The following is a 16,989-nucleotide window of genomic DNA, read 5'->3' on the forward strand; positions in this document are numbered from 1 at the left end:
TGACAGTCATATTTATAGACTGTGGGAGGAAGGTGGAGTACCTAGAGAGAACCCACCCACGCACAGAAAGAACATGAAGGATCCTGGATTTAAACCCAGGACCATCTTGCTCCGAGGCAACAGTGCTACCAACCGTACCACTTTAATTCAAAATTATACTGCATGCCCTTTTTTAAGACTTTAGAGAGAGAACAAGAATGTATTTGATAAATATAAACCCTTCAACTGATAATGAATGGCAATACTTTATTATAAATATTCACCATTTTCTGTGTAGCTGTAAATTGTAGAATTATTCTTAGCATCTTTGTTTTAGCTTGTTTGTTGATGTTTATTCCGCTGAATTAAATCACTAGGAGCTAGATCTTGGTTAAAATACCAGACTCATTTCAACAGATAAATACAATTCAATATGGCAAAAACCTCAGAATCATGTTGCTTTTTTCAAAGTCCATGATGTAAGTAAGTAATTTGTCCTTGAAAAAGGGTTTTGATAGCTGGTATGAAAATTTTGGAGATTAATTATTTACCTAAATTGTTATAGTTTAACAGCATTTCATCTGCTAGAATATTATATACCAAACATGGGACTAAGGCAACAGTGAGTTCAAAGCACCCATGATACAGATGCTTTCACAGGAGCAGAATTGTCCAACTGGTAACAATGCAAAAAAGGTAGGCAAATAAGTGGTTAAGTCTCACCTTCTCCTATTCCAGAGTTCAGCAACACCCCCCAGGAGAACCACATGGCAGATGACAAGGTGAGGGCATCTTCTTCTTCCTCTTCACTGTTTACTTTAAATCTTCCAAATGGACTAGAAGGAAGACATTGGAAGGATTGCAGAGGATATAATGAGAAATCTTTGAGAACACATAGGGGAATGAATCCCAGCCAATCCCAGGAATAGAAGGGAACTAAACATGAGTGAGCGAAGCAAGACAGGGATTAATTCCAGGGAAAAGGAAAAAAGGGCTAAAGACGGTAGCACGCGGACAGAGCTGTGGGATGATCGGAGCCAATCTTCACCTCTGTCTGCCATTTCATCCACACTGAGGGAAGATCTGTAGTGCTGAGGAGTGCATATAAACACACACACACTGTGCATACAAACACACATAAGGACAAACACGCCCTCCTTGTACCTGAACCGGTCTAGAAGGTAAAGCATCACCGCCACCACATGCACCGAAAGACCCACCAGCAGCCACAGTGTGCTTTGGAACGGCTGCATAAATGAGTCCAGTGTACTTCGAGGAATTTCCTAAAAACACATATATTATAATAGATTATCAGTTGTATATATGTATAATTTTACCTTCTTAGATTTTAAACAGTTGTATATTTCTTTAGTCTGTTTCTGTCTGTTTGTGTCAGTGCTTCCTGAGCATGTTAGAAGGTATTTATGTCCAAGAAAGATTGTGGCAATGTGGACTAAATGTATTGTTACAAAAAAACAAAATAAAACCCCAAAATCACATTGTCAGAGTGTCTCCAGGGTGTTTTTTTTCTAATATTGATACAAAAGTAAATTACAGCATTGTATCAACTTACTATAAATCTCAAATTGGGCAACTAGTTCAGAGGAATAGTGAGTCTTTAAAGTTTGGTATCTACAATAATGTTTGTTAGTAAAAATGGAAATAAAGTTCTAAAAAAAAAACACTATACAGAAACAATGAGGTACATTACACAGTTATCACTGCATTTGCTTTAAATTCTAGATTTGTTTTGTGAGATGAAGAAACTTGGCTCCAAAATGGTCCTTGATCTGTTTTGATGTTGTCAGCTTGACTTTGAGCATCTGTTAGCCTGACTTTTGACAAATCTTTGCTTGCCTCTGAGCCATTGTTTTTCCTTTTTCTATTAGCAGATCACCCCAGTTCTCCTTTGCAAAATCTGGTCACCCTACCTTAGACTAGACTCTGAAGAGCTATACATAAGCTTGGTTTGGAGCAGAGGTCAGCAGGGCTCTGAACTTCCATTAGCTACTTGCTTAGCATCTGGTAATTTGACTAAAACAGGTTTGGCCTTTCTCTAAGATGTTCTCAAGCGTTCACCTGCATGTTTTAATTGGATTATCAAACGGCATAAACCAACCCTCTCATTCGGAATACAATTTAATTCTGTTTGAGCTTAATCTGATCTCAATATTCTGATGGGCTTGTTTACATGACACATTTTTATTCCATTTGGCTAAAGCTAAAATCAAGCTCCTGTTAGCTTCTGTTGCCACGGTTTTAAGCTAGCTAGGTAGATTAGCCTTTTTCTTTCTTTTCGTCAGAGCTCAGCAGTATAATAGAAACCAAGACATATAACAAAACAAACAAAACAAACAAAAACAACAAATTGCAAAACTACAGTGGGGATGTGATAAGGGTTTTTGTCAGGAGATTAAAAAAAACAATTACTTCTGTCCATGTAAACATAGCTATTGTTGGGGAGTTGATAGAGTGGCTTTCAGCTGCTGTCAGTGAACATTTTAGCATGCGTTAGCTTGCCTCTAAACAGCTGTTAGCTTAACTTTGAGCAGCTGTTAGCTTTTACAGTGAAGACATCACTGATCACTCTCTACTGCAGGTAAAATACTGACTACTCATAAATCCATAAAAAGAAAACAATCCAAAAGTGAGGAACTGCAATATTTTGACCAAATTGTTGCTGCTCAAAATGTTGTGAATATAAAGCTTTAGTATTATTGGTATGAATTTAAAAACAGTCTTGTAATGTACCAGTATCCTAAGTCTCATATCCACACAGGAAAAAAAAAACAATACTGTAACTGAAGTCTTCCACAGTAAGACAAATAAAAATAACTATAAAATAACTAGGCACAAAATGATTAATTACTTTGATGTTCAAGGCTACCATTAGAAAAACTGTATAAGCAGCTCCATTGTGGTGAGCTAGCATGACCAAGGGCCTCATGAGTTCCTACCTTTTTGACAAGAATAGTGAGTCCCTGATATTTAAAGGGCTTAGAGAACTCTATGTACTGGGCACGTTCGTTGTTTATAGTCAGCGGGGCAACAATCATGTCAGCCAGGCCACCCAGGAGCTCTCCCATCATGCCATTCCACTCCTTCTTGTTGCTGTTGTTCACCTAGAGTATATAAAGAAAGGCATCAACTTGAGAGTCACGAACACCCTCTGAGGGAACACCCGCAGTGCTCAGGAGTATCTATATATATGAACATGCTTCGTTTACACATATGCGAATATCCCAGCCAGGCGTTAAACTGGTCTGTGACAGTCTGGGACATTTACGGTGCAGGGTGCGCATTGTAAGAGCATCATTTGCATCTCCACAGCATTTTCATTTAATAATGAGCCTTGCCTCCCCCTCAGCACTTCTCCGTGTTGTAAAATGTGGCATTAGCCCAGAAACCCCGTGTACTCACGGTGTCACAGCGCTGCAAATCTGCCATGACGGTAAGTAAAACACAACATCAGCAGCTCAAGTGTGAACACAGTGACAAAGAACAACCCCGTATGACAAAACAGCCATGATCTTCCCGACTATGAGCTTTAATTGTCGGCAGCTGACCCACTTTGGGACATCATGCACCTACTTAATAATTAAATAAATTGCTTTCTTTTTTTTCTTTTTTTTACTCTTAACCAGTACAGAGTCTGATTTTGTGTTTGTAGCACGCAATATGTAAGAAACACTGAGAATATACATTTCTAAATAACAAATACAGCTTTTTTACAGTTGGTATTTAATGATGAACAAAATTTATCTGTATTGTACAACAATTAAGACTAAATTGGACCGTATATAATGGAATGAAAATCTGATTGTAGGACTAGATTTGTACTGAAATGCTTTGTGGATATAAGTTAAACCTATTTGTATTAGTTTGAATTGACATCTGCCTTGAAATGGCACTCAAACCGAGCTAAATTGAGCATTTGTTTATTTATATTTCTACCCATATAGTATATTATCAGCTGATTTGTTTTGTGCTGCTTATTATACTGAGTGTTTATAGCAACTGCGTCACTGCAGTGGGATACCCTACTTTAATGTATTATGAATAAGGACAGAGGTTATTTTTGGTTCACCCAGTGTTCCTCCCCTTCTCCTCTACTGATATCTGCAGTATCCTCAACCCAGATGAAAAGGGGACCATTAACGAGCAGACCATTCCCTGACTCCCTCTGCTAAACATTTTACTGCAATAAGTTTTTTCCTCTGCAACTCGCTTTGACTTCCATTCGGTACAGTTTGTAAAGGCACGACCTTTGACGAGTTAAAAGAAAACAGAAATGTCTTAGAAAAAAGGTCATATGTCTCTCAAGATGAGGCTTTTGATGCGAAACTCACCCGCTCTTGGGTTCCAAATTTTCCATCAGCGACCAGATGCACCTCATAAGTGAAGTTCATGGTCATAGCCAGCTTGATTAGGAGATCAACGCAGAACCCGTAACAGCACTGCGGCACGATGGGCCGCCCTGAGACGAAAGCAGGTCACAAACATTCACGTTGGATGTTTTATTCATCGGTTTTTAATGTAAATCTAAATGCGTCGAAGGCAGACTGTGCAAAAAGTCCGACATAGGGCTCCGTGCAGAAAACATTGACTCCACAGTGCACACGTCCAGCACATTCTGAAACGCTACATATGTAAAGAGAAGCATTTGAATCTAAATAAATCAGAGTAAAATAAGAAACAAAATCACTTATTTCATTCGATTCAGAGATCAAACTCATAGATCTAAAAAATATTTATTACAGTACGAACATGTACCATACTGTATATGCTCTTAGTGGTTGGTTGAGTCTCTATTATTCTGTATTAATGCATCAGGGCACTGAGGCATGTGAACCTCTCACTGGACCTTAAGCCACTTTGACTCTGTGGCTCTCCACTCTTCCTCCAGACTCTGGGAAATCTACTTCCAAATTAAATACTAAATTTACTGTAATGTGAAAAGAGGACTTTTGCCCACTGGGCAGAAGTCCAGCCCTTTTCTAGTCCAGCTCAGGGAAAACACTTCTGATGTTTCCGGTTCAGGGGTGGCTTAACATAAGGTCTCAGCTCATGTTTTGGATACGTTTGTGCGCGGTATCCACTCCCTCTCGATGCTCTGATTCCAGCCACAGCCTTTCTCTGCTATTCTTTGTTTTCTTCCACTAAACTTTCATTTAATGCGCTTGGATACAGCAATCCGTGAAGAGCAGGCATTGATTTTTTTTGTGGCTTCCCTCTTTGTGAAGGGTGTCAGAGACTGACTACTTGACCAGATTGTGGAGCACATAACGTCTCTGTAATTAAGATATTATTTTACAGGTGTAAAATAGTCTGTAGAAACAGAATTTTCATAATAATCACAAATAAACTGAAACAAACACTTGAAATAAATCTCTCTGTGGGTAATTAATCTGTTTAATCAGTTAGTTTAATGCTCTGAATTGAGTTGTTGAACTAAAATGCCATTAAATGAAGTTCTAACCTCTCGAGATGCACATATAAGTCATGTAATGAGAAACACATTTCTTGCGTTACCTGGGATAGTCTCATTAGGCCCAGTGCAGATAACCTTTTTTATCAGCACTCCATTTAGCGTCATTTCTTCCTTGCACGTCCCATCTAGCATAGTTGGTTTCACATACACAAACGGCTCCTGGTGTATCGTCACTATCTGCAGCAGGTGAGACAAAGAGCTGTTGAATCTGGAGTTATACTAGCATAATCTTCAGAGTAAAACAATGTCTTCTGGATCATTAAAAAAAACAGAAAGAATGATTCTAAATACACTGAATATACATTTTCAAGTCAAAAAAGCAGTTTAGCAAGAAAAGCGAAACTTGTCTGCATCTCTTTTGTTGAAAAGAGATGCAGAAACACAAATAAATGAAGATTTTGTGCTGAAAAGTTGTACAGCAGATGGTGAACTGAAGGATGACATGCTTATCAGTTCAAATCAACACTGCCATATTAAACCCGGATTAAGTCTCCTCCACTGAGCAGGATAAATCTTAACACAGCACCTAGTGTGAGAACATCGGATGGGTGTGTGTGTAAACAGCGGCCGAGTGGAGGCGGCCCACCTTTAATCGAGTGGACATCTGGAAGCCCTGCGGTTTCTCCGTCTCCCCTCCAGGCCAGATGATCTTCCGCTGATTGTTCATCACCACCTGCAGGGACCCCGAACATGCAGTCGCATTAAAGGTGAGTGCTGACAGAAGGCATGCTGCTGATGGGACTGGAAACACCGTGGCTGAGCATGACTAATGAGTCAGCTTTGCATTACAGCGGCTCAGCGGTTCTGTTATTTACTGCCTTCACCTCTGGCTTGTATGTTACACCTGAGGCCTGCAGGAACTCACTAATATTACAAGGTCCTGATCCTCGCTGTCTATTTTTTTTCCTCCTTTTAAATAGTTTCCAGCTGTCATAAGGAATAGAATCAATATGTAATAAGATGTTTAAATGGATTTGTAATCCACTTTAACACATGTGGGTTTCATTTTTATACTGAATAAAGTATATCTAAATAACCCATTTGCCGACGACATTGTGGTATTCAAACTGAATACCTGACAGAAACTCAGTCTATAAAAACTGGATTTAGTTCAAGTCAAATGACAACCAATAAGCAACAAAGTTTTAATTTGAAGGTTTCAATTTGGCTGAATATGGAAAAATATTGTTATCTATTTAAAGTTATTTTACAGGTTCCTTAATGCACATGAAAGCTTTTTTTACACTAAGACCTGCCTCACAGCAATATATCAATTTTTTTGAGAAACACAAAATGCATAATTTTGAACAAATAAATCATGTAAAGTATAAAAGCATCAATAACTCCAAGTAAAAACTTTTTTAACACTATCTTGCATAATAAATTATTTTATAACATTAGAATGTAATAAAATAAGTTAAAAACATCAGAAGCTTAAACTTTTTGATTTCTGCCAATTGTAGAATGAAACTTTAATTTGAAAAGTTTGACTCTATTGTGGATTTTTTCGTATTAACAGAGAGAAAAAAACAGTCATAGAGAATCAAATATATACATACACCCCCAATAATGTTTAGTTACAATTTTATATCAGAAAATACAGGGACAGGGAAAGTATGTACAGCAGAGTTTCTCTTTTTTATACATACATACATCTTTGTAGACTTTAAGACACTTCTGGGATAGCTCTGGATGGGAATTAGACCACTCTTCTTTGCAGAATTGGTGGAATTCATTTAAATTGGTAGGTTTTCTGACATGGAGGACCTGTGCTTCCTTTTTTATGATTTAGAATAGCTCTACGGTTTATACAAAACATATTTATTACATTTTTTGCTCAAAATCCTTCTTCGATAATAAGATTTCAACTCCCCAGCTTTGCCTATTTTGAGCTCCTTTCAGAATGAGCTGTTTTTGGGGCTCTGCCACTTTTATGCAAATAAGCTGTAGCTGGCGGCATCCACCCCTAACTCACTGTTTACAATCACACTTTCTTTGGCAATGGGGCTGGGACATTGCCATCAAAAAATAAAACGATGCCATGCTGCGCTGTTCTCCGTTCTGGCAGAGTGTGCACGGACACATGTTGTTTATTGCGGCCAACAACAAGGCGCCTTTTCCAGCAGCCATTTTCCAGCTTACCAAACGTGTTCCTCTTCTAATAATGAAGTGGGCAGAGCTATGGTCGGGTTGCTAAATAGCGAACCAACCCGACAGCAATAAAGCATTTACTTATTGCCAAAAAAACAGATATTTTCTTTTAAGTGCTTGTACAGGTTTCTAGAAGCACTAGAGACCTAAACGGTTAAAAGTATCCAAACAGTGAATTCTGCTAAATAGGTCCCCTTTAAGAATAGCCTTCTCAGTCAGAGCAGGCTTTTCCAGATGCTCACCTTAGCATATGCACTTCAAAACTAGTTTTGATGTGAGTTTGGAGTCATTGTCCCATTAAAATTTTAAATACATCCATGCAGTGGCATGTTTTGATACGAGCAATGTGGACAGTTGCCCAGGGCAGCAGTAGAAAAGGGGCGCATGAAAACCAGAAAAAGAAAGAGTTTATCTGTGTAAGTGTGAACCTAAATATTGTTTCTATTGCTTTCATGTAGTGAACAGGGAGCCCACATGATTGCAAAATGGATACCATCCTGTCCAGAATGTTAGATTATTTATTTCATTTTGATTGGTTGGGGTGGCAGAAGGAGCGGCTTGTCCAGGGTGTCATTCATGCAAGAACCACTACTGCATCCAAGTTTGAGGTAAAGTTAAAAAGGTAGTCATCCTTCTTCTTTATCTTCTTGGTGCTGTGCACCAGTACCACTGTCAGCAAAATAGCCCCACAACACCGTGCTAACACCACCGTATTTTTACCTCTTGTCGTCGTGGCCAAAGAGCTCAATCTTTCTCAGCTTCCAAGAACAACTTTTGTCCTGAAGGCATTTGGCTTGTCCATGTGAGCAGCAGAAAATTTCAGGCAACCTTGATGGTGTAGACTCTGGATCAGGAGTCATCTTTCTCAGTGGTTCCATGTTGAGGTTAACTTGCTTTCCTTGTTTACGGTGGCACTTCCAGTCGTTTCTCAAAGCCTTGACGGTTCTTGTTTGGTTCCCGATCTTCCCCAACCAATTTCCTGGCCGCTCTTGAGGCAGTTAACAAATGCGGTGCTTTTAGAACTGCCTTCCCAAAGCCCTGAAAAGTATCTGACTGAAAATGATGGAGCTATGTCTAAAAGAACGCTCTGTACTGAGAAACCAACCACTTTAAAGGAACTCTACCAATTTGTCCAAGAACAATGTTTAGATACCCTAAATTATAATTTTCTTGAAAGCTAAAAAATAATGTGGTTGAGGTGCAGCTTGCTAAGGCACATTTTCCACATATTCAACCAAATGTTATTGAAGTTTAATGAATATATTTGCATTTGTGTGAATATGATGACTCTGAGGATCAGAGAATAAATAAATTCAAACATGTAGAAAATCCCTGCAGTTTGGTGCTGTCATTTCTAATTCGGATTGAGAGTTTCAAAGGAGTGTTTAACAGCTTCAAATTAATATGATATTCATGTACAAAATGGGTGCATTTAAACTAAGTGAGTTAAAGGAAGAATCTTTCTTTTCTTTTATACCTAAAGGTATAAAAAAAACACTGCATGCAATTGTTACCTGTGTGCCATTGTAAATGCCGACTTGAACGAGCCGAGACTTCTGATAGTTGAGAATACTGTAGTGGGCGTATTTTCTGTCGCCGTCGTCATTGAACTCGATGCGTCCCGTCAGGCCCTCTGGATATTTGGAGGACATCAGCACTCTGTGGCCAAAAAATAAATGTATAATTATTAATCATATATATATATATATATATATATATATATATATATATATGCTACAAAACAAAATCTTTCATGTGGAGATAATCCGTCACCAACGCAGATTTTTAAAGTTCAGGTTAATTTGAATAATTTCCCCTCCACTCAGCCTGGCTGTCATATGGAGTAAATCAGCACATTTCCAGTGGAAATTGTAATTAACATTACAGAAAAGAATGGTTGTTCCCAAGTTTGGTTATTGGAGATTTGCAGCTGCATCAATTTGTATAAACAGTGCATTTTCTTTTGTGAGGCTGCAGAGAAGCCTCTTGTAACTAGGTCAGCTCTTGCACGGTGCAGGATACTGAATTGTGCAAAATCTGATGCTGCTCTGACTCTGCAAGTCACAAACACAAGTGCAAATGACTTTCCCATTGTTGTCAGCACTAGCTTGGGTGTATTTAGGGGAAGGAAAATGGAAAATACACTTACTGGCTAAAACAGTTCCACACAAAGTCATTTAGCCTGAAGAAATGGTTCAACTTTAACAGAATCTGGGAGACATGCAGAGCCGTAATGGGGATGTAATTGGTTTGATTTGCAAGGAGCTAGCCATATCTAGAAATGGTGGCATGGATGGAGTGGTAACCGTATCAGGCAGTTTCCGGAGCATCAGACAGTCAGAAGACTATGCGCAGGTCAGCAGAACATGCATTATTGAATCATTAGACAGCTTTACTGCTTTTAACAGAGTATGATAGAGGTCATATTTTGGGGGTTTCTTGGGGGGTTTATTTATCTGACATTAGGTGCAAACTTATGTCAGACACAAAAATACTGAGTGAAAGTCTGTTTGCCTCCAGTTTAAGCCTGGTTACTGTAAGCACCCAGCCCGGTGCCAAATCCCAATGCAACACCTATCCCTCCATCAGATAATTAAGGATGAAATAACACCTGTAACCTATATTAAATGCACAAAGATAAGACCGGTTTCTCAAGATTTAACACTTGAGATTTCTTTACTTTTCTTTTGGTCAGGGGAAAGCTGCTGTAAGAATCACAACAAACAGTCCACAAAACTAAACGTGCAAATGTCCAACACATAGCATCATTAGCAGAAAATGAGAAAAATTAACTGATTGAAATTCATAAAACGCTCGTCCCAACATCAGTATCCAATTATCCTCACACACATTCTGCTGAGTCACACCTATTGTTATTCAAAACGGTTCATCAATAGGCCTCCAGAGGCCTCCTGTATTCCATCCTAATTCTTCTTCTTAAATCATTAATGAGGATGGTAGACAGAGGGATAATAATGTTTATACTGGTTGCATTCACAGAGTAGAACCCACTACCCAGCGGCAACTTGTCAATAGGGGGCCACCCTCATCAACTTTGCAAGGAAAAAGTGGAGACAGTAAGCATGAATCATAAAATAAAAAAGTAATTGATCACATCTGTTCTCATAAAATGCCTGATGAGAATGCCTGTTTATTTAGGGTTATTTTTTTGTGTTTGCCTCCTAATTTTAGTGTTTTAACGCGGAGGGTTGCAGTAAAGAAAAAGACTGTGTCTGCGTCTTTGTAAATGTCTGGCTTCCATGTGACTTCATGCTGGTCTCTAATTGGTTAGTTAAAGATTTCACTCAGGGCACAGCTCTACACACCCCAATCAGATTAATTCAGCGTGCCTGTCATTCAAAATCACACCTCTGGCAGCTTAGATGTGCAGGTGCATATCAATCAATCCATCAGCTTTATTTCTAAAGCACATTTTAAAAACCACATGGGTAATGAAAGGGCTGAACATTAAAATAAGAAAAGGCTAAAAAACAATTAAAACATATAAAACATACACACACAGCATAAAAAGCTAAAAATCAGTTTCACAACAAGATCACAGTGCATTAAAAGCTAGAAAATAAAAGTGCGTTTTAAAAAGAGATTTGACAGCAAAAGCTCTGTCACCTCTGAGCTTCAGCGATATGTCGCTCACAAATGATGCAAAGGGAAGAGTCAGACAACAACAACGACAAGACAGGAGAGAGTGGTGCGGCAAAAGCAAATTTGGTCATTTATTTGCAAAATAACAATTTCACAAAGCTTTTGCTGGAGGAAAAAAAGCAGATAATGTAACTGGATACAAACAACACTGATAAAACTATCCAAGACTGAATAGTTATATCAGTGTCAATGCTTCTCATTTGTACTAGCTAGGCTGCGTTCATCCTGCACTTCTGGATGCTCAAATCCAATGTTTTAGCTGAAATCAGATTTTTTGAGTGTGTTGGGGGGGTGGCTGTTCATGCTAATATTCAGACTTCTGTCTGAACTCTTCAAGACCGCAAAGAGACCCGGATGCGCAGATAACAGAAGGAGGCGTCCCACAGCAGCGCACGTTTGCGCAAGTAATGGTGAATGTAATGTGCAAAAAGTGTAAAAGAAAAAGAAACGTGGATCCGGCGTCTCTCCTTGTTGTTGTTAGAGAGCACATCATAGAAAGACGAAATGAGGTCAGAAGAAAGCGGCCCAGCTATTTATGTTTTTTTTTTTTTTATGGAGCGCTAACGGCTAATACTGTGTGTGGATGTGTAGTGAGAGACAGGAGAGTAACGTGAAATATGGATAAAATGCGACATGACCGTTCAGACAACGGACGCTTTGAAATAAATCCGATACGTATCCGAATTCGTACCACATATGAAAGTGGCACATATCGGATTTTTATGGGGGGTGAAAAGATCAGAATTGAGCTGTCCACACTGCCGTGAAAAAGACGGATATGGGTCGCTTATGGGCAAAAAGATCGGATTTGGCTCATATTTCCCTGCAGTGTGAACGTTGTCAATGTGTCTCTGGGCGGCACGTTTTAGAGCGCCCGCTACTGACCAGATAAAGCCGGTGTTGGTTGTTTAATTGGAAATAATACACTGCATCAAATAATACACAGCATCAAACTGAGCTTTGAAAAGATGAATATGTGGTAAAGTATCTAATTCCCCCTGTTCAGTATGATGGAGGACCTGTGATGCTGCAAGCAAGTCTTAGTGGACCTTGTTACTCAACAGAAAAACAGACACAAACCATCCAGTCATCTTTACTCCATGGTCATCTTAGTCCCAAGAGCTAAATCTCATAGAAAATAAGAAACCTTTCACGACCAACACCTCAAACAGTTTTTTTTTTCCCAATCATTTGTGCCAAGCCTACCGTTTAAAAAGGGGTCCTGTTTTCCAGATGTTGGTGTTGCCCACGCAGCCTCTCGGAGGTTCTGTGATGTTCTCCTTCTCAAAGAGCTCTTGGATGGACTGAGCCACCACAGCCACGGCATCGGTGATGTGGGCCGACTCATTCTTCCCATTGATGAGCTGGAGGGCGATCAGGCCTGGGACCCAAGTAACAGCAAAGACGATCACCAACGAGAGGAAAACGTCCCACAACAGGGTCCGTGAGCAATGTTCAAGGCCAAACATTGGATTTGTCATTATTTCACCTCTACAGGCATTCTTAATTATGTGCTTTCCAAACAAAACTGCAATCAAGAAGGTGAAAAAAGCTCACTTTATACGAGTGTTGTAGTACTCGAGTCCGAGTCATTAGCTAAATTTAGAGACTCGTGACTTGACTTGGACTTGAGCACTGATGACTCGAACTTGAACTCGGACTCCTAGATTCAGATCATTCTGACTCGGAAATTGAGAAAAAGACTCGACTTTTTTTTTATATCATTAGGCTATAATTTTAATATGTCATTAGAATATTATTTGGTGTATGATTTTAATATCTAAATTATTAGTGCAATGGAATGTTACTGCTTCATGTCATACATCACATAGTGGGCACCATTAGGATGTGCCTATGAGCTGCAACACCACAGCTATGTGGATTTTTTTTTTTAGTTTAAAAACATGTAGGCTATGCTTACTTTAGTGCGGAACTTGGACTCAACTTGATCAATAGTGACTCAACTCAGATGAGTAGTGGACTTGACTCGGACTCGACTCAGATTTTTTTAATGACTTGGACTTGACTTGGACTTGAACACTGGAGACTCGAACCTGGACTCTGACTCGAGACATAGTGACTTGACTACAACATTGCTTTATACATTGTTTAATCAAGAACAACTAAATCAATTAAGTCTTGAGTGTTTGAGTCAATTTGCTGGTGAAGATTCTCAGTCATTCAGGTCATTGTCATTCCAAAAAAAGTAAAAAAAAAAACAAAGCAACTGGACTTGTTTTCCGTAGTTGAAGACGTCGTCTTCAACTACGGAAAACAAGTCCAGTTGCTTTGTTTTTTCCTTTTGTTTAGTCAATTTAAATGTTTAAATACTGGATGCTTGAAGGTTTAATACAACATGCAGGTATTCAGTTATTTATCTGAAACATCCATGATTAATGTCTAGTCTCTGAGATTTTGCTTGACTCTGGACCAAAAGCCTGGGATGGCTCTGTTACTCTCGTGGCGAATAGACGTACCGTCTGGCGCCTCGCTCAGAGCTTTACCGGACATCTCCCGCTCCCCCACCAGCCACACGTATCCCGAGCCCGTCATGTTGAGGAAGCGGGCCGCCTTGTACACGGCAGCAGCATCGTCCTCGCTGGAGGTAAAAAAAAAAAAAAAACTTCATGCTTACAACTTGCTGGCTGAAAGGTCGACAAGTTTTCCCCAGATGTTGACATGTTGAGGTCCTGTTTTCCCCTTCCCTGACCCAGAGTTTGCTGTTGTGATGATTTGTTTCAGTTCCTGCTTCTCAGTTGATAATACAACCTGCTCTGTTAACACCTGAGCTCAGTCACTGACCTTCGCTTGGTTTGTCAGCACTTTCCTCAGACTATGTTTCATAAGTGGCTCTTTTCGATCTGAGACATTCGAGACATTTCGTAGCTTTCCATACTTCCCTTTCCTACCGTAAACAAACCATTTTGTGATTTCTCATCGGTTTATTCTTCTTGGTGGTAAGAGATTTTTAATGATTTATAGAGATAATGATATATAGTACCACACAAAAATACGTACACCCTTCCAATTCTTGTAAAAGTGTCTAAGGTTGTCATTGTACAGCTTGTGTCACGGAGCTGGTGAACGTTAAGAGACCTTCTTGCATGGTTCCAGTAACCCATGTCCTGAGTCTGCCTGATTTCAGCAAGCTGTTTGCAGGTTTTCATGTGCGTCATCTTTAGAAGAAGCTTCCTTCTGGGACGACAGCCAAGCAGATTAATATGATGCCTTGCACGCCGTATTGTCTTTTTTGTATGCCGTATTGTCTAAACACTGGCAATCTTACCCTCCAGCCCTTCCACCTCTGCAGCATGGCAACCAGCTCACATGCATCTATTTTCAAAAGACAACCTCTGGATACGAAGCTGAGCATGGGCTTGAAACTTCTGTGCTCGACTGTGGAAACGTCTGTTCTGAGTGGAACCTGTGTTGTTAAAGCGGTGAGTGGTTCTGGTCATACACCGGTTGAACAATTGCTGATGTTGGCAATCTTCATATAGCCTCCTCCATCTTTACTTGGAGCAGTGGTTCTCAAATGTTTTCTGTTCCGCCCCCCTTTAAAGAAGGAAACATTTTCAGGCCCATCCATCCCAACAAAATGGGTCAAAAGTGTAACTTTTATAGTTTTATTTTTTGTTTTAACACTGTTGTTTAAAGATTCCCCAGAATCCCTATATATAACAATGGTTCTAACAACTAGAATGTTTCAACATTGCCACACTTTTTAGACTATATAATTACAACAATAAAAAAGGCTTTTATCACAACTCGTACCTGCAGTCAACTTTTAACTAGCTGTGATTCTCATATGGCAAAAATAATATCAAACCATTAATATTGAAGATAAACTTCAGTTACGATGAGTCTTGTCCTTTTATTAAGAGTTTATTACTATTCATCATACTACTGACCGCAGGTACAGACCAAACAGCAGGGGGTGCTGTTGTCACAAATAGAAGGCTAGCATTTTCTGTACAAAAAGAGGCAAGGCTTTTCCTTGCCAGCCCCCCCCTCCCTTAAATAAATGTCCCACTATTTGAGAAGCACTTATGTAGATAAATCACTGTTTTTTTGAGATCCTCAGAGAGTACCGCATTTTTCGCACTATAAGTCTGCCTTTTTTCATAGTTTGGCTGATCCTGCAACAGGTGCGACATATATATTAATTTTAAATGACAAATCATACTGACCAACCTTAACCAAGTAGTGAACATTACCCTCTATCTAGGCTTGTGAAGAACACATGCTCCTGTACCTCTTAAAATATTAATTGGAACATCAACTTATAGACAACAAAAACTGAACACATATTTGTATTGTGCTGTTTCAGTATCATTCACGCAGCAGAGCGTTGTGTGGTGCAGCTCGAAGGAACCAAACTGCAACAGAACCCCGTTATTAGGCTGTCCATAAAGCTAACAGCTAATGCTAGCATACAGGTCTGTTTTACGGGCGGTTTACAACTCTGCTGATGCACGTGAGCTTTATGTTGCTCTGAAACATTCCTGTGGGACTGTTATCTTAGCACGTAGCACTGTTATGCTCACGGTCAAATGTCAAATGTCAGCAGAATTCTGACAACTTTCAGCCCGTTATACTGAAATACGGCGTCAAGAACTTTCCCGGTTGGAGTTGCTGGCTTGTTGTGCTAATTTACCCATTGAACCTCCCAGGTATGTTTCTGTTGTGGATGCAGCTGTTTAATTGAATACATTGTTTTATCAGATTAAATGTCAGTTTTTAGTCTTGGATTGTGTGAAATACAGTTCTAAATAAATGCGATCTATGGTCAGATGCAACTTATATATGTTTTTTTTTTTCCTCTTCATGACACATTTTTGACAGATGCAATTTATAGAAAATACGATAATCTGCCACAAGGTGCCCCGTTAATCTTCAATTTACCAGTAGGAGAGAGCGTTTAACACACCTGCTCCCCATTCACACCTGAGACCTGGTAACGCTAATGGGTCACATGACTCTGGGGAAAATGGCTTATCGGGCACAATTAGGACATTTTCAATTAGGAGTTACTCACTTTTGCTGCCAGCAGCTTAGACATTAATGGCTTTATGTTGAGTTGTTTTAAGGGGACAGTACATTTACATTGTTGCAAAGTGTCATATCTTTAGTGTTGTCCTATTATAAAATGAAGTGGGATATTTACAAAAGATGTGAGGCTAATCCTAAATCTTACATCATTTCCATTGATTGACAGCTCAAATGTAAGCTGTATGGTATTTGCTTTAGGACCTGGACGACTTGCTGTAATTGATGAAACCATGAATTATGACAAGAAACTTAGGTGCAGCAGAATCCATGAGCCAAAGCACACCAACAAACCTACCTGTGACAGGTTCATAAAAGTAATACTAAAATAATAAAATTAATAGTAAAGGGGACTGAAAACATTGAGATATTGCATTTTTAATGACCCTAAGTACTGAAGTTAGTTGTGGAAGACAGCCGTTCACACTGAGCCTGGTTCTGGTTCTGCTGGAGGTTTTCCTTCCTGTTAAAGGGAAGTTTTACTCTCCACTGTCACTTCATGCATGCTCAGTATGAGGGATTGCTGCAAAGCCATCAACAATGCAGACGACTGTCCACTGTGGCTCTACACTCTTGTCAAGAAATCTGCTGGGTTTCCTTAAAGAGAAAACCTTTTGACCAACCGGTATGATTTGATTGAATTTGACTTTGTAAAG

General features: G+C 39.4%; 1 protein-coding gene across 6 annotated transcripts in view; it reads right to left on the reverse strand.

The window, feature by feature from the left end:
* grin1a (glutamate receptor, ionotropic, N-methyl D-aspartate 1a) overlaps positions 1-16,989 on the reverse strand; it is a 66,583-nt gene that overhangs the window by 27,442 nt on the left and 22,152 nt on the right. For all 6 annotated transcript variants that reach the window (XM_036140060.1, XM_036140065.1, XM_036140064.1 and 3 more), the window contains 9 exons: positions 13,762-13,883; positions 12,491-12,665; positions 9,136-9,280; positions 6,057-6,143; positions 5,512-5,647; positions 4,329-4,456; positions 2,937-3,101; positions 1,144-1,262; positions 703-815 (listed from right to left, as the gene is read on the reverse strand). In XM_036140060.1, the coding sequence (XP_035995953.1) occupies positions 703-815; positions 1,144-1,262; positions 2,937-3,101; positions 4,329-4,456; positions 5,512-5,647; positions 6,057-6,143; positions 9,136-9,280; positions 12,491-12,665; positions 13,762-13,883 (1,190 nt within the window). The remainder of the gene's footprint in view (positions 1-702; positions 816-1,143; positions 1,263-2,936; positions 3,102-4,328; positions 4,457-5,511; positions 5,648-6,056; positions 6,144-9,135; positions 9,281-12,490; positions 12,666-13,761; positions 13,884-16,989) is intronic.

Source organism: Fundulus heteroclitus, chromosome 8, assembly GCF_011125445.2.
Source record: "Fundulus heteroclitus isolate FHET01 chromosome 8, MU-UCD_Fhet_4.1, whole genome shotgun sequence".
In the NCBI taxonomy this organism is placed as follows: Eukaryota; Metazoa; Chordata; class Actinopteri; order Cyprinodontiformes; family Fundulidae; genus Fundulus; species Fundulus heteroclitus.